Below are 17,431 nucleotides of genomic sequence, written 5' to 3'. Positions count from 1 at the left end.
TTCAGTTTCCCGGGCCCCGGAGTCACCTGACCTCCAATCCCCTCCTGGGTTCTCATGTTACAAGCTCAGGTATGTTCCCTCGGGCAGACTCCCATCCCCCGATGCAGACCATCCTAGTCACACTCCCCTGTCAGCATTCCCACACCCCAGCAAGAACAGTCCCAGTTCGTCACACCCCCTCCCCTGGCCGGGAGCACAGGGAGCCTTCCCCCAGGGCTGGGGGTTTTGCTCCCTGTTTTGGAGCCAGGGAGTGGCCCCCGTGGCCAGTTGGGTCTAGAGACAGGCAAGGTGCTGCTGTCGTGAGCCACAGCTGCTGTAACATGGCTTCACTAGGGCTGGGTTGTGGAACTGAGTTCCCCCAGTTCCTTCATTGACACCCCCCCCCCTTTCAACCTGTGCCAAAGTGCGAATGTTCTTAACGTGTCTGAATAGCGTGTGCCTCAGTTTCCCCAGTGTTGCTCCAGTATTGCGGGGGTGGGATTGGTGCAGCGGCCTCTGCAGGGCAGGAATGACCCCGCCAGGCTGCCCGGGCACAGAGACCGGCCGGCCGACAGTGCAGCCTGGTGACCGAGGGACGAGCCGTCCCCCGCAAGGAGCCAGCCGCGGTGCTGGCGAAGAAGGCGAGAGGTGGAGGCCAGGTGACCAGTTTGCCTGGGAAGGAGGCAAAGGCCGGAGGGGGGCAGCGGGTTCTGAGTGAGGTTGGGCTGCGGGAAGGGAGTCAGGCTCCATTTTGGGGACTTGGGGGAGCCCTGGGCTCGGACTTTCCTGCAGGTCCCTGTGCTCACAAGCTCTGTTCTCTGCTGGGCTCCCCCGACTCCTAACCCGCCGGGGTCACTCGCTGGCTGGGAGTTGCTGCTGGCTGGGGGGGCAAGGCCCTTTGGGGGGGGTGAGGCTCCCCAGGGGTCCCAGCCCGAGGGCCAAACGCTCCAAGGTCAGACCCTGGACGCTCCTGGCCCTGGTGGGAGCCCTGCAGGGAGATGCTGCCCCAGAGCCCTGCCTGGCTTCATCCGGAGCCGTGCCAGAGCCCCCAGCCTGGGACCCTGGGATGCAACCATCTCCGTTAGCCGGCTGGGAGCTTGCCGATGCTCTGGGGGCTGTCACTCCGTCCCTTGCAGGGCGCGCTCGGTGCGTTAGCGAATGGCCGGCAGTGTCGGCCTGAGCGAATTAACTCTTCACCAGCAGGCTACGGGCACTCCTGGCGCTACAGGGGCAGAAACCTCGGTGCTCGGCCACTTGCCGATACAGCCTCCCAGCTGCCATTGTTAACCTAACTCATTGGCCGCAGGCCTAGCTGAGATCCGCGCCCCATGGGGCCGGGCACTGCACGGACGTGCAGGGAGAGGCCGTGCCCCGGAGACCTTGCAACGGCGCATCCTCCCCTCGACCCGGCTGCGTCTATGCCGGGGGCAGGTTGGTCTAGCGACGGTGTGGGGGCGGGTGGATTTTCTGTGCTCCGCAGCGTCGCAGCTGCTCCACGCGCAGCCGAGCCGGGTAAATGACAGGGCGGGATGTGGAGGCTGGGGGCAGGGGGTGCGGTGGGGGTCTGGTGTTTTGTCTGCCGGCCAGTTCAGTCTCTGGCTGTCACCTGGACTCAGACAGACGCCCTCAGCTCCGGCTGCGAGGAGCCCTGACGTGCCGCCCAGGCTGTGTCTGCCGGGTTATTCCTGCGGTGACGGACGTCCCTGGTGTAGATCTGCCCCGGGGAACCGGGGGGCTACTCAGGCAGACCAGGGCTTTCCAGAGCCTGCTCCTGCGCGACCAGAGGAGTGGCCAGCAGGCGCGGCGAGCGGGACTTTTGAGAGGCAGTTCAGAGGGGAGTGTGTGGGGGCTCGGGCCACTTCCCATTCCTTAAACTTAAAGCCCAAACCCCCCCCGCTAAAATAAAAGAACAACAAAGGGCCGAGCTGCAGGCAGAAGCCTAGCAGCGGAGTGGGGGCTGCAGTTTATTGCACCCAATGCAGCATGGCTGATGACCTGCGGGGGGCGGGTTTGTGCATTCGGTGCAAGGAGCTCCTGGCCCTCAGCGAGCGCGTCCGGGCTCTGGAGACCAGAGGGGCAGAGCTGAGGGAGACCGAGACGTACAGAGATACGACTTTCTGGGACACGGTAGAACGGTCCCACCCCCGGTCTGGCAGCCTCTGAGCTGTTGGGGAGGATGAAAGTCTCGGGGAAGGAGAACATCCAACTGAAACGGGGGAAACGATCCCACAGTTGGGACCCAGCTGATGATGTGATATCCTCTCGCACTGAGGTTACCTGTCCAGGGAGGGGACTCCAGTCATTAGGAAAAGGCAGGTGTTAGTAATGGGCGATTCGATCATTAGAAACATAGAGAGCTGGGTCTGTGATGATCGGGAGAACCGCATGGTGACTTGCCTGCCTGGTGCGAAGGTTGCGGATCTCTCAAGACAGCTGGATAGACATGTGTAGTGCTGGGGAAGAGCTGGTGGTCGTGGTACATGTAGGTACCAGTGACATAGGGAGGGATAGGAGAGAGAACCTGGAGGCCAAATTTAGGCTGCTCGGGAAGAGGTTGAAGTCCAGGACCTCCATGGCTGCATTCTCTGAGATGCTCCCAGTCCCACGTGCAGGGCCAAGTAGCCAGACAGAACTGCAGGTCTCAATGCATGGATGAGATGATGGGGTGTGTGTGTGTGTGGGGGGGAGGTTTAGATTTATTAGGAACTGGGGAAACTTTTGGGAAAGGGGGAGTCTACCCAGGAAGGATGGGCTCCACCTGAACCAGATTGGAACCAGATTGCTGGCACTTAACATTAAAAAGGTCGTTGAGCAGTTTTTAAACTAAGGACTGTGGGAAAGCTGGCAGGTGCGGAGGAGCACATGGTTCGGACAGCGCCATCCCTTCGGGGAGGATCTATTCATGGAGATTCTCTATGTCCTGGTGAGGACCAGAGGATGGAAAATGATCAAATACAGGCAGGGTCTGATCAGAAACAATCCAATAAAAAAGAGTCCCATTCAATTACAGTGGGCGATGGCACACAGCTAAAAGGAGACGAGTTTTTAAAGAATACTAGAAGTCTAAGCAATACGATGGGTGAACTAGAGTGCGTCGTATTCAATGAGGATTTCGATGTAACAGGCATCACAGACACTTAGTGGAATGAGGCTAATCAATGGGACTGTGTAATACCAGGGTGCAAAATCTGTCGGAAGGACAGACCAGGTCGTGCTGGGGGGGGGGGGGGGCACTAGATGTGAAAGAAAGCGTGGAGTAAAACTTTTAAATGAACCAAACTGTACCAGAGAATCTCTGGATAGTAATTCCATGCTCGGATAATAAGAATATAGCAGGAGGGATATATAACCAACCACCTGGCCAGGATGGTGATAGTGACTGTGAAATGCTTAGAGAGATTTGAGAGGCTATAAAAATAAAAAACCCAATAATAATGGGCGATTTCAACTATCCCCATATCGACTGGGTACATGTCACCTCAGGACGGGATGCAGAGATAAAGTTTCTTGACACCGTAAATGACTGGTCTTGGAGCAGCTGGTCCTGGAACCCACCAGAGAAGAGGCAATTCCTGATTTAGTCCTAAGTGGAGCACAGTATCTGGGCCAAGAGGTGACTACAGCTGGACCGTATGGTAATAGCGACAACAATATAATTCAAATGAAGATCCCTGTGGTGGGGAAAACACCCTAGTGGCCCAGCACTGGAGCATTTCATTTCCGAAAGGGGAACTACACAAAAACAAGGTCAGTGAAACAGGAATGAAAAGGTCCAGCGCCAAACGTGAAATCTCTGCAAGCTGCGTGGGAACTTTTTAAAGACGACCTTCCCCGGGCTTCCTCGGAGGGACGCTGGGCCGAGCCAGTGCCTGAGCGGGAGAGAATCCAGACCCTCCGGAGCTGCGAACAGGGGACCAACGGTCCCTCTAGCCCAGTGGATCTCAAATGTTTGTTCTGGTGACCCCGTTCACACTGCAAGTCTGAGTGTGACCCCCCCCATCAATTAAAAACACTTGTTTATGTATTTAACAGCATTATAAACGCTGGAGGCAAAGCGGGGTTTGGGGTGGAGGCTGACAGCTCGTGCCCCGGGGGAGGTCTAGGTTGGATATTAGGAAACACTATTTCACTAGGAGGGTGGTGAAGCACTGGAATGCGTTACCTAGGGAGGTGGTGGAATCTCCTTCCTTAGAGGTTTTTAAGGCCCGGCTTGACAAAGCCCTGGCTGGGATGATTTAGTTGGGGTTGGTCCTGCTTTGAGCAGGGGGTTGGACTAGATACCTCCTGAGGTCCCTTCCAACCCTGAGATTCTCTGATTCTCTGACTCCCCTGTAAGAACCTCATGACCCCCTGAGGGGTCCCGACCCCCAGTCTGAGAAGCCCGGCGCTAGCCCGTCCCCGGGGGGATTCTGCACATCGGCGGACGCGCAGAATTCATCTGCCCCGCATCATTTTGTATTTTCCCGCAAAAAACCCATTTCAGCCCCAGCAGTGCTGCAGTTCCGCCTTTTCCCACCAGAGGCCGCTGGGGCACCAGGACAGCCCACGGCATGGACGCAGCTGGCAGTTCTGGCGCTACAGCGTCCCCTGGTGGGCAATGGGCGGAACTGCAGCACTGCTGGGGCAGAATGTATTTTCGGGGTGTGTGTGTGTGTGTGAGGGGGGGGGACATCTGTGCCTGCCCAGTGCCGGAGAATCCCCCCCTGGAGCAGAGTGCATCACAGTCCTTGCCCGCAGAGCCAGGCTAGGACAGAGTGGGGCACCCAGGGGTGCTGGGGGGTCACAGACAGGGGCTCAGGAGCTAGTGGGGGGACAGCGTTGAACCTGGGGGTGGGGGCTGCAGGGACCCATGGGGATGGGAGGTGCGGGGACCGGGGTAGACGTGCCTGACTGAATGAGAGGCTTGGGGTCAGGCAGCGTCTGCATGGGGGGGGCTCCCCAACTCCCGAACAATCCCCCCCCCAACACCTTCCAGGTTCACTCCCAGGCCCCCTCCCTCTCCCTCACCTCCTCCGTTACCCCGACTCCCCCCAGCCTTTGCCCTGCTTCTGAGCGGTGCAGGAAATACAGGTCTGTCATGTAGTGTGAATGTATTACACAAAGTTCTGGATTAAAATGCCTCGTAAGGAATCTATTTGTCAAATTTTTTTTTACCAGAATTGTTTTTTTTTTGTCTCTATTGTTACGGACAGACTTGCTGACAGATATTTTGAAATAAATGACCAAAATCATTGAAATCGGCATGATTCTATTGTGTTATTTTGACAAATAAAAAAGAATTTTGCAGAATTTTCAGATATTGGGTGCAGAATTTGTAATTTTGGGCGCAGAATTCCCCCAGCGGTACCTCTAGTCCAGCTGCTCCGGGGGAATGAACAGAACAGGGGAATTATCGAGTGACCCCCACCCCAGCCACCCACTCCCAGTGCCTGGCAGTCAGAGGCTTAGGGACACCCCGAGCAAGGGGCCGTGGCCCTGACCACCTGGGCTAGTAGCCATTGATGGACCTGTCCTCCAGGAGCTTAGAGTTTTGGCCTCTGCAGCATCCCCCAGCAGGGAGTTCCCCAGGTTGCTCCGTGGAGGGTGAAATTACATCCTCGGGCTAATCTTACACCTGCTGCCTGTTAATCCCGTCGGGTGCCCCCCAGGTCGTGGGGTCGGTGATGGGATGTTCGTGTAGTAGGTCTCCCTCTCCCGCACCGTTGTGTGAAATGCGGGCACGCTACGGCTTCTCTGCCGCTTCTCCCCCTCCCTCTGCCGTTTCTCCCCCTTCCTCCTTCGCTTCCCCCTTCCTCTGCCGCTTCTCCCCCCTTCCTCCGCCGCTTCCGCCTTCCTCTGCTGCTTCTCCCCCTTCCTCTGCCGTTTCTCCGCCTTCCTCTGCCCCTTCCTCTGCCGCTTCCCCCGCCTTCCTCCGCTGCAGGTGCTGCCCTTTGCTTTCCCGCTTCCCAACTCACCTTTCTGTGAACCTGGGCCTATGCCAACCGCCCTCCCTGTGCCCCTCCCCTTCCCTAGAGGCGGCACCTGGCTCTCCCAGTGCTCTGGGCTGAAGTCCTGTTCCCCTTGGGATGCCCCAGTCCCACCAGCTGGCAGAATGTGCCCCTGCCCCCCGTCTTTCCCTCTGGGGCCTGTGAACGGCTCCTGTGCTGGACTGTCGTTGGGGCACCCCGCAGGAGGGGCTGTGGGGCCCTTGGGCAGGTGGGGGCTAGCTGCAGAGGGGAGATACCAGGCGGGAAGGAAGAGGAGGGGGTGGGGGGCAGCGGGCGCTCAGCAGGGTTGATTTTGCCCCAGCAGCAGTGCAGAGGAAAGGTCTTGTTCGGGGCGGGGGGGTGGGGTGTTAAAACGCCAGGTGAGGTGTGAGGTCTGGGGCTGGAATGGGCTCCCGGCCTCCATGAGCTCTGGGGGTGGGGGGACAAGGCGCCACATCCCCCAGGATACGACAGGCTGCGACCCACGGGGGGCGGCCAGCCCAGCTCAGTGCCTGGGGCTGCGCCGACGCACTGCAGAGTTCGGGGCTTGGCTCGGAGACCTTCGCTCCCTGCGTAGGGACGGACGGACTGGGATCACGGCGCCCCGGAGCGTGTCCTGGGCTCAGCTGAACCGGGAGCGCCTCGCTCGGCGGCAGGGCTTTGAACCCTCGAATCGTCCTCGGGGCTCTGCTCCGACCCCTCCCCGACTGACTGTGCACCCCAGAGCCGGACCCAGGGCCCAGCAGTGGTGCCCCTGGCTAGCGCCAGAGGGAAAAGCCCTCCCCTTCCCACTGCAGACCGCCCCCCCGTTTGTACAGCCTGGGATGTCGTTTGCCCGTCGGGCCCAGCAGCGCGCTGGGAGCTCCCGGGCAGCTGCTGATCCGCTGGGGCCCCCAAATCTCGGGCAGGGGCAGCGGGTCACTGGCTGGGTCCCGCCGGGTTCTTCTCCCAGTCCTGGCCCTTGGGCGGTGATTTCTGCCGCCGCTTTCATGGGACAGGGGCCTCTGTCCTGGGGCATTCGGCTCTCGCCTGCTGCCACAGAGGCCGCGGCCCCGTTGCATTCGGCTGGGGACCGAGTTCCCCTCGGGCGCTCCTGGGATTTGCCCTCCGGCACCTGGCTCCATGCTACCCTTGCCCGGCTGCTCGACGCGCCAGAGCCCAGGGGCCTTGTCTCCCTCCTGGCCCCACCAAGCCCCCGCCCGTTCGTCCGGCAGGACCCAGCCAGGCGGCGGCTGCAGAAAGGGGCCCCTGGGTGCAGGGTGAGGAATCAAGCACCTGCCCTAGGGCCTGGAGCCACCTAACGAGTTCTGCCGGCCCGGGTGGCGTGGGAGCTCGGGGCTGGCGCAGAGATGCCGCCCACGGGAACAGGCCGGGACTTGGTGCCTCGTTCGCTGTCTCGAGCGGCCGTGGGAACGTGGCCTTTGCAACCGCCTGCGGGCCGTGCCTCTGCTCCTGCCCCTGCCACCAACCGCGGCCCGTTCACCAGGGACGAGCCCGGCCGGGGGCTGCCTCCAGCCGGGACCAGATCTGTGCTGGGGCGACACCCGCGCCAGGTGCGGGGGCTGCCGTGGCTGTGATGGTCCCACCCCCAGCTTGGAGCTGCGCTTGGCCTGCTGAAGGGCGTGGGAGACTTTTTTGGTGGGGGTTGGGGGAGATCAGAGATGCCTCAGTGCCCCCGGTAGGCGGGCACTCGGCCTGATCCTCACTCGCTTAGGTCCCAGGCTTGGAACTGGGCCAGGGGGGCAGGGCAAAAAGGTGGCTTCGGGTCCCCTGGCTTCACTGCCCGGCCCCTGGGACAAATGAGAGCAACCTCAATTTACGCTGTGCTTCCCCTGGGCCCTGCGGTCACCGCCCCGATCCGCCCCTATGGGCCCTGGGGGGCAGGGAATAGCCAGAGTGCAGTGTGCTTGGCACAAGGCGGCCCTGAGCTCAGCATGGGGGTCTGGGCAGCACCTGGGGTTCTCTCTCTGGCTCTACGAAATGAGTGGGGTCTAGTGGTTAGAGCAGGGGGGCTGAGAGCCAGGACTCCTGGGTTCTCTCTCTGGCTCTACAAAATGAGTGGGGTCTAGTGGTTAGAGCAGGGGGGCTGAGAGCCAGGACTCCTGGGTTCTCACCCCAGATCTGCTGCTGCCTCGCTACTTGACCTGAGCCCTCTTTGTGCCTCAGTTTCTCCTCTTCACATACTCGTGCCAATGACCCTCCCCCCTTGTCTGGAGAAGCCCCTGGGTCCCCCCCGCCCCCTGCTCTGGCTTTGAGGAGCCCCTTTCGCTTTCCCCCTGGGAGGCAGAATAGCCCCCCTCAATCCAGCGGTGGGGGGCGACCTGCCAGCCAATCCCTGCCCTTTGCTGTGGTGGGGGGGGCGACCTGTCCCTTTAAATCTCCGCCCGCCCCACTCCCGCATGCGACTTGTAAACACGCGGCCGCCGCTCCCGGGGCCCCGCCCGGCTGCCATTGGCCCGGCCCCTCGCATCTCATTAGCATCTCATTAGCATCCGTTCCGGCTGGAGCGGCCCCAGTGCAGGTGCAGCGGGAGCGATGGGGCCGGCGCGGTGGGGCCGGGGCCGGGCGATGCTGGCGGCGCTGGGGCTGCTCTGGGCGGCTGGGCGAGGTAGGATCCGGGGGGGTTCGGGGGGGGCTGTGGGGCTGGGCAGTGGGGCGCACCCCCCCCGGCCCTGCCAGGTGCGCGGCTCTCCTGCCCCCCAGCTCCGGGGGGGGCCTTGCAGCGGTGCGCGCTGGGCGGGGGGGCCGGCAGCCGCGGGATTTGAGGGGGGCTCTTGGCTCAGCCCCCCCCCCCAGGTCTGCGTTGTGCGGGGCCCTAGGACGTTTGCTGCGGCGGAGGGCGGGGGGGGGGGAGAGAACAATGCCCCCCCCGCGCCTGCCATTCTGCAGCGGTGCCGCCTCTGGGCTTTGTTAGATCCCCCCCCCTTCAAATGATCCTTCGTGCCCCCCCCGGGGCGGGTCTGTGGGATTGCCCCCCCCCCGCCGCCTGGCTTAGCATGCGGATCCCATAGCAACCCTGCCCGCCCCCCCTTCCTGACAGTGCCCCCCCTGCACCCATGTATCGCGTCCCCCGTGCACCCCACTTCATTCCAGCATCTACCTGCACCCCTGTATTCATCCCTGTGCCCCCACTTCATTCCAGCACCCCCTGCACCCCTGTATTCATCCCTGTGCCCCCCACTTCATTCCAGCATCCCCCCTGTATTCATCCCTATGCCCCCACTTCATTCCAGCATCTCCCTGCACCTCTGTATTCATCCCTGTGCCCCCCACTTCATTCCAGCATCCCCCCTGTATTCATCCCTATGCCCCCACTTCATTCCAGCATCCCCTGTGCACCCCTGTATTCATCCCTATGCCCCCACTTCATTCCAGCATCTCCCTGCACCCCTGTATCTCATCCCCCATGCACCCCACTTCATTCCAAAACCCCTGTGCACCCCTGTATTCATCCCTGTGGCCCCCACTTCATTCCAGCATCCCACATGCACCCTCTGCATTGCATCCCCCATGCACCCCCCTTTTTTGCATGCTGTGCACCCCACTTCAGTCCAGCACCTCCCCCCACTGTAGGGTGACCAGACAGCAAGTGTGAAAACTCGGGACAGGGGTGGGGGGTAATAGGAGCCTATATAAGACAAAGACCCAAACATCGGGACTGTCCCTATAAAATTGGGACATCTGGTCACCCTACCCCGCTGCTCCGGCCTCGGCCCGTCCCTTGTATTTCTGCGCCCAGACTGTCAATTCCGGCTTGTGCCCGTCTCGCTGCTGGGGGGGGGGGGTCCTGACCAGGTGCTGCATCCGCCCCCCCCCCCCCGCTCCCCTTCCTCTCTCCTGTTCTGTTCCTGCTGCCGTGGGCGCGGGAACTGGCCAGCGATTTGTCCCTGGGTCCTGTGGGGGTCGGGTCGGGGAGCAGGAGCTGGGGTCGGGGAGCTGGGGCTGGGCTGGGTTGGGGAGCTGGAGCCGGGGAGCCGGGGTCGGGGAGCCGGGCAGCCCAAGCTCTAGGTGTCGGGTTATTTTCATACATGATTAACGGGGACGCTGAAAAGAAAAAGCGGGAGGAAAATGGCGTTTCTCCCCCTTTCCCCCCCCCCAATCCCGCTGGCTGCAGATTTCCTGCCTTTGTTCTCCCGGCCCAGCACTGGGCACCAGACGCAGCTCCTGGCAGGGCCCAGCCCCCCGGCCGTGGGCACCGGCTCCGGCTTTACCCCGGCCCCCTGCCTGGCTTCCCCAGCCCGCTGTGGCATTTCGGTGCCCTCTGGCCTAGGCCTCGCCATGCCCCCTGCAGCCACCGTCCCAGCGCTGGGGGGGTGTATCCCTCCCCCCGCCCCTGCATGGCGGATTGTCTCCTGCCCCCCTGCCCCATTGCAGCTGTGGGGCAGCTCCAGGATGGAGAGTGGGGGGGCTAGCGATTAGGGGGATCATCTTTGCCTTCTTCCCGGCGCGGCCTTGGGCCGAACCGGGGGGAAGTGGGACCCAAGTGTCCGGGTCCGGCTCCCCCGACACCTCCCTCCCCCGGATTGTGTCAGCTGGAGCTGGGAGCCCCAGCCTAGGAGGATGGGGGGCTCTGATCCCCGCCCTTGTGTGGGACACTCTGATTATGTGAAGCCATAAATTGCTCCCTACGGGCTGGGAATTTCCAAGATCTGGTTTCGCTTTGGGAGGGGAAAACCGGGGGGAAAAGTTACTCCGGGGTCAGCCCTGTGGCCTGGGGGGCTGGGCTCAGAGGAGAAACCCCCCCCCCCCCCGGGAGTTTGCAAGATACCGGATTCGGGGGGGTCCTGGCGGGCCAGAAGGGCGTTTGAAAGACGCAGCCTCCCCCAGCGGCATGTGGAGATATGAGGAGCGGGCGGCCTGCGACACAGTGATATGGGGGGGAGGTGGGGGACGTATCTTGCCGAGCCAGGCGTCGGTTTGGGGTCAGCGAGGGGGGGTGGCCCCCGCACCTAGCACAGGCTGCCTACCTCCGCGCGGTGCTGGGCAGGGTTTGGGGTGCTGGGATCCCTGCTTGGATCCCCATGAGGTGTCAGGGGCCGTGGGGGGGGTCTCTGAAGGGCTGGGGCCTGGGTCTCCCCTTGGGTGTCCCAGCCCTGGCAGCCGGGGGGGCGGAGCTGGAGCCTGGTGAGGTTCCTGCCCCTGCACTGTGGGGCTCTGGTAGGGCTGGCAGGTGCCAGGGGCCACCCCCCTTCACAGGTGCCGCCCAGACCCACAGGGAGAGAGAGACAGCCCCTGCCCTCAAAGGGGGGCGGGGCATGTCACACAGCTGGTCAGTGGCAGAGAAGGAACTCAGGAGTCCTAGCTCCCAGCCCCCCCCCTGCTCTAACCACCAGCCCCCACTCCCTCCTAGGGCCGGGGAGAGAACCCAGGCGTCCTGGCTCCCAGCCCCCCCTGCTCTGTTGCTGTGAATTATCACATCCCCCTCTTTCCATGGCTGGGGGCTGCCCATCTCTGCCCTGGGAGGGGGCTGGGGGGGCCCAGGGCATGGTGGGACTGGCAGCGTTTGGGAAAGGGGCGACGTGGCCCTTGTCACGGGTGGGGGCAGTGGGAGCCCGGGGGAGCCAGGTGCCTGGTTCTGGCTAATGGTCAGAGTGGGGGTGGGGAGGGCTGGGAGCCAGGACTCCTGGGTTCTCTCCCAGGTCTGTGGTATGAGCTTCGGGGTCCTTCTGACAGATTTTTTTCCCCCTGCTCCCCCTTCCTTACTTACTGGAGGTGCTCTGGGACCCTCCCTTGGCAGGTTTGGGGGGCCAGCACCCTATTTTCTGCCCCTGCCCCCTGCTTGGCCGCCCCATAGCTGGGGACAAGCCTAGTAACAGGGCCCAGGCAGGAGAGTGGATGGGGGGTTGCAGCAGCCCTGGGGTGTCTGGGGGCGCCTGCCGCCCCCCCCCCCCGCAGCACGGCTCTCCCTTTGTATCCGCTTTAATGGTCACTTGGAAACCTGCACTGGGAAGCGGGGGCTAGCGGTTATAGCGGGGGGGGGGGGTCTGGAGCCAGGACTCCTGTGTTCTCTCCCTGACTGGGCCCGTTTCCCCCCACCCCCCCAGTGTTACCCCGAGTGAATCCGGTGTTAGCCGTGGTCTGGCAGCCTGGCTGGCCCTTGGTCCCTGCCGCGGGGTCCCAACGCTTGGCCGCCTGCTCCCTGCTCCCCAGCAGCCGGACGCCCCCCCGCCTGCACCCCGGAAAGGGGGCTCCAGGTGCAGACAGGAGCGTCTCCCCGCGCGGAGGGCACGAATCCCCCCCTCAGTGCCGGAAATCTGAGTTCCTCCTCCAGCCCCTGTAGGGGGCGGCTCCTGGCAGGGGGTGCTGTGGGGAGTGGGGGTGCTGGCTGTGGGGGGAGGCTGTGGGGATACTATGGGGGGCAGGGGGCTGGCTATGGGGGGGGCGCTCGCTGTGGGGGGCGGGGCGCTGGTTCTGAGGGGCAGGGCACTGGCTCTGCGGGGCGCTCACTGTGGGGGGCAGGGGGTTGGCTATGGGGGGGTGCTCGCTGTGGGGGGCAGGGCGCTGGTTCTGAGGGGTGGGGCCCCTATGATGTTCATCGGGAGCCTTGCCCGCTGGCAGCTCCTGGCGCGTGGGGCCAGCTCGTCCCAATTATCTCCCGTCATGAAATCGTCTCTGGGCCAGTACCCGGCCAACACGTGCCGGCCCCACACCTAGGCTGCCCCCCAGCGCCGGCTCCCAGCCCCTGGCAGCCTCTCCCTGGGAACTGGGCTGGAAGAGACGCTCGCTCAGCCTGTCAGCGCCTGGGGGGGCAGGTCCAGCGAGCTCCTAAACGTCTGCCACCTTCGGGGGGTTGGGACACGGCCCCTCTGGGGTGGGGTGGGGGGGCTGGTTATACCGGGACCCCTCGCTCGGCGCAGGACGCAGCCCCTGTGGGGTGGGGGGGCTGGATCCATGGGGACCCCTCGCCCGGCGCTGGGACACGGCCCCTCTGGGGCAGGGCGGGGGGGCTGTTTCGAAGGGGATATTGTATCTATGAAAACCACCTAACCCCTGGGATGACACTGAGATGGCTGCTTAGAGCAGGTGGAGCTGGGAGCCAGGACTCCTGGGTTCTCCCCTTGGGGTTCCCTGGACTGGTCCGTGCGTCAGTTTCCCCCAGGGGGCTGTGCCAGGAGGAGACGGCCCGTGGAGGCCGTGGGGCTGACAGGCGGCTCTGTGCCCCACACAGCAGGGCCCTTATCCCCGCCAGGCAGCAGAGAAAAGGCCATTGTCACCCCGTGGCGCCAGCTCCCCCGGGCACTAGCCCCTCCCCCAGGCCGTGCCCATCCCCTCGTTATGGCAACCGGCCCCCCCACTAGCCTAAGCCTTCATTCCCCAAACTCTCAAACCCCTGCTCTAACCACCAGCCCCGATTCCCCTCCCAGAGCCGGGGAGAGAACCCAGGAGTCCTGGTCTGACCCACTAGGCCCCACTCCCCTCCCAGAGCTAGCAGGGGGCTGTGGGTCTGGATTGAGCAGGGGTGGTGGGAGCACACCCTGGTTTTGTGTGGCTGCCTTGGCCCATGTGTGTGTGTGTGGGGCAGCCTGAGCTGGAGTTAGGGACCCAGGTGTCCAGGGGACAGAGGGGCAAGGAGGGGTCTGAATGGGAGCGCAGCAGCCTGATCCAGACCGAGGGACCCAGGCGTCCGGGCTGGGGGTGGGGTGCCAGGAGCTCGCTGGCAAGGGAACAAAGGCCCCTTGTCCGTTCCCAGCTTGGCGGTACCGTGGGCAGTGGCGGGCGCTCTTGGCTTGGCAGGAATGTGTGGGTCAGGGCCGCACCCATGGGGGGGGGGGTGCCAGCATCCCCCCCCAATGTCCTCCAAGGAATATGCCCCAGAGGGGGGCTGACACCCCTGGGCCCCAGACCTCCATATGGGCCCATGTGGGGTGGCTGGTCACTGTTTCCCCTTCCCCCCGGGGTTGCTGGGGCACCAGGGCTGGATGGGGTCCAACAGCCTGGACCTGTTGCCAGAGCCGGGGGGCTGGGAGCCAGGACTCCTGGGTTCTCTCCCCGGCTCTGGGAAGGGAGTGGGGTCTAGTGATTAGAGCGGGGGGGGGGGGCTGAGAGCCAGGACTCCTGGGTTCTATTCCTGCTATTGCCTCACTCCATGAGCTTAGCGCCATGTGCCTCAGTTTCCCCACCCAGGGGGCAGTGCTAGGCAGTGGCTGGAGGTGGATGGATGGAGGCAGCTCTGTGGGGGGTTTCACTGGCCCCGGGAGGGTTCGGCGTCCTGGGTCACGAGGGCCGAACTGAGCCTCTCCCACCCAGGGGAAGGGGGGGCTGGGAGCCCAGGCAGTTCCTCTCTCTCCTTGTGGGGAAGGGGGTCGAGCTGGCAGAAAAATGGGCCCCATTGTTGGCACTGGCGGAGGGGGGGCGCGGCCCAAAATATGCCAGGAATCCAGTGCTGCGTCCCCTGGATGGCTAGGCCAGCAGCGCGGAGTTAACCCGGGGCAGGGGGAGCCCAGGGCTGGACTAGCAGGGCTGCGGGTCGGGTCGGGAGTGAGGGGCACTGGCCGAGCTGAGGGGGGCTGCGGGTCGGGAGTGAGGGGCACCGGCGGAGCTGCGGGGGGGGGGGGGGGGGCTACGGGTTAGGAGTGAGGGGCACTGGCAGAGCTGGGGCGGGGGGGCTGCGGGTTGGGAGTGAGGGGCACCGGTGGAGCTGGGGGGGGCTGCGGTTCGGGAGTGAGGGGTACTGGCGGAGCTGGGGGGGGGCTGTGGGTCGGGAGTGAGGGGCACCGGCGGAGCTGGGGCGGGGGGGCTGCGGGTCGGGAGTGAGGGGCACCGGCCGAGCTGGGGGGGACTGGTGACCTTGGTGGCGCGAGTGACCTTGACAGTCACAGCTGGCTGTGCCGCGGTCGCTGTGGAGACCCTGCCGGAGGTGGGAGGGGGGCTGGGGAAGGAGCTGACACAGCAATAAACCGCCCCCCTCCACACACCAGGGAGTCCTACAGTCTTGGTGCTTAGCAACGGGCGATGGGGGTGTTGCCACGGCAACCCCGGCTGGGATGGTGAGGAGACAGCTGCATGGGGGGGCCCAGCTCTGCTGGTCCGGACCCGCCCAGTAGGGGGGTGCGGGGGGAGGGGCTTGCTGGGGGGATCCCGCGGGGGGACGGGGGGGAGTGAACTACGGCCCCAGGGGTACCCCGCTCTGGCCACCAGGCCTTGCTCCCCTCCCAGAGCCAGGGGAGAACCCAGGAGTCCCTGGCTGCAGCCCCCCAGTAACAGCTGGCATTTGCAGGGGCCATGTCCCCTCCTGTGGGGCTCCAGCCCCGCTGTGGGGTCGAAGGGGCCGGAGGGGGGCCTGTGCCCCAGAGGGGAAAGGCCCCGGGTGTGTTCAGCGGGACGTGCAACCGTTGGTGGCTGGAATATCAATGCGTTGCTGGCGTGGGCCGGGGGGTGGGTGTTTCCACGCTCTGTGTGTCCTTCTGGTCGGAGCCCAGGACTGGGCTGGCGCGGTGAGGGGCACCCCCAGGCCTCGGGGGGGGGGGGGGAGTGGACGCGCGTTATGGGGCTGAGATCCCGGGCTCCCTGCGTTGTGTCGCCTTCGTTCCTCCGGGTCCAGCTCTTCCCACCCCCGCCGGGTCGTGGTTTCTGTTTGCCGGACTCTGTCCCCCCCCCCCCCCCCGCCGTGACCCCCCTGCCTGCAGCCCCCCCACCTCTCCCTCCCTCGCATCGTTCCCATCTGCTGCCCCTTGGCTCCGGCCCGAGTGAGGCCGTGACCCCCGCGGGACCCCCGCCCGGAGTGTGGGAGTGAATGAACGAACGAGCGACGATTTCTCCATTCAGCCTTCCTGCTCCCCCCCGCCCTACCCCCCATTGCCCCTTCGCCTGCCCCCTTCCTGACATTCCCCCTTCTCCCTTTCTCCTCTGTCTTGTTCCGCAGCCTGCACCCCCTTTTTCTGCTCTGGCGTCTCCTCTGGCCCGTCTTCACCTGCCCGCTTCCCCCCCACGAGCCAGCCCCTGGGCCAGCCCCCCAATTACCCCCATCCCACTGCCCCCCATGAGCCAGCCCCTGTGCCAGCCTCCCCAATTACCCCCTATCTCACTGGCCCCCGTGAGCCAGCCCCATCCCAACCCTCCTCCAATTACCCCCCACCCCACTGCCCCCCACAAACCAGCCCCATGCAGGTCCCTCCAATTACCCGCTATCCCACTGGCCCCCGGTGAGCCAGCCCCATCCCACCCTCCTCCAATTACCCCCCACCCCACTGCCCCCCACAAACCAGCCCCATGCAGGTCCCTCAATTACCCGCTATCCCACTGGCCCCCGGTGAGCCAGCCCCATCCTAACCCCCACTCCAATTACCCCCCACTCCACTGCCCCCCACAAACCAGCCCCATGCAGGTCCCTCCAATTACCCCGCTATCCCACTGGCCCCCGGTGAGCCGCCCCATCCCAACCCTCCTCCAATTACCCCCCACCCCACTGCCCCCCACAAACCAGCCCCATGCAGGTCCCTCCAATTACCCGCTATCCCACTGGCCCCCGGTGAGCCAGCCCCATCCCAACCCTCCTCCAATTACCCCCACCCCACTGCCCCCCACAAACCAGCCCCATGCAGGCCCTCCAATTACCCGCTATCCCACTGGCCCCGGTGAGCCGCCCCATCCCAACCCTCCTCCAATTACCCCCCACCCCACTGCCCCCCACAAACCAGCCCCATGCAGGTCCCTCCAATTACCCCCCACCCCACTGCCCCCCCTGTGCCAGCCCCTGTGCCAGCCCCTCCTTGCCCCCCACCCCATGCCCCCCACCCCAAGCTTGGCCTCCGTCACCCCCTCCTGTCAGGGGCCGAGGGGTGTTAGCCTGTGGGGGGAGGGGCCATGTGGGTCCCAGGCCCCAGTTCTCTGCCCCCCCCCAATCTCCAGCCCCCCCATCTCCGCCTCTCAGCCAAGTATTTAAGGACTCGGATATGCAAATCGCGGTGGCCGGCTGCCATGGCAACGCCTGATTAGCTGGAGCTGAATGGAGCCCTGGGGGTGGGGATGAGGCGGGTGATGCTGCCAGCGCCCCCTGGAGGGCGTGAAGGGAACTGCCCCTGGTCCCCCTGACGCCCCCTCCCAGGCAGCCTCGGGCGTGTGGGGAGGATTGGGGGGATCCCGGCTAGGGGGGGGTACAGCCCAGAACACTCTCTGGACAGGGCCCCTCCCCAGCCTGGGGGTTACCCACAATCCTTCACTGCTGCCGGCACTGGGGGGGTTGCAGTTTGGTGGGAGGGGCTGGGGGGGGTCTAGGTCCATGGGGTGTGATTATCTGGGGGGTTCTCTCCCATCCCCCCCACTGCCATCACCGCCCCTCCCCTGGCCTTTCGCCCCCCCCCCCACCGCTCTGCCCAGACCCCCCCAGCTCAATCTCCCACCGACTGCACCAGCTGATCAGAGCCGTTCCCATGACAACCCATTGTGATGTCAAAGGAGGAGGAGACAAAACATCAAGGGACTTAAAGGGGCAGCATGACCTGCAGCCCCCCCCAACTCAACTGGCACCCCTCAATCCCAACCCTCAA

At 64.3% G+C, this 17,431-nt stretch overlaps 1 protein-coding gene across 1 annotated transcript in view; it reads left to right on the top strand.

Annotated features, from left to right (window-relative positions):
- Positions 1 to 8,456: 8,456 nt before the first annotated feature.
- Positions 8,457 to 17,431, top strand: part of CADM4 (cell adhesion molecule 4) — a 140,130-nt gene continuing 131,155 nt past the window's right edge. Inside the window, exon 1 of the mRNA XM_054011143.1 lies at positions 8,457 to 8,553. Within this exon, the coding sequence (XP_053867118.1) occupies positions 8,481 to 8,553 (73 nt within the window). The 5' untranslated portion in view covers positions 8,457 to 8,480. The remainder of the gene's footprint in view (positions 8,554 to 17,431) is intronic.

The sequence above is a fragment of the Malaclemys terrapin genome, chromosome 21 (genome assembly GCF_027887155.1).
Source record: "Malaclemys terrapin pileata isolate rMalTer1 chromosome 21, rMalTer1.hap1, whole genome shotgun sequence".
In the NCBI taxonomy this organism is placed as follows: domain Eukaryota; kingdom Metazoa; phylum Chordata; order Testudines; family Emydidae; genus Malaclemys; species Malaclemys terrapin.
The sequence above is the reverse complement of the archived record's forward strand: the minus strand, read 5'-3'. Positions and strand labels throughout refer to the sequence as shown.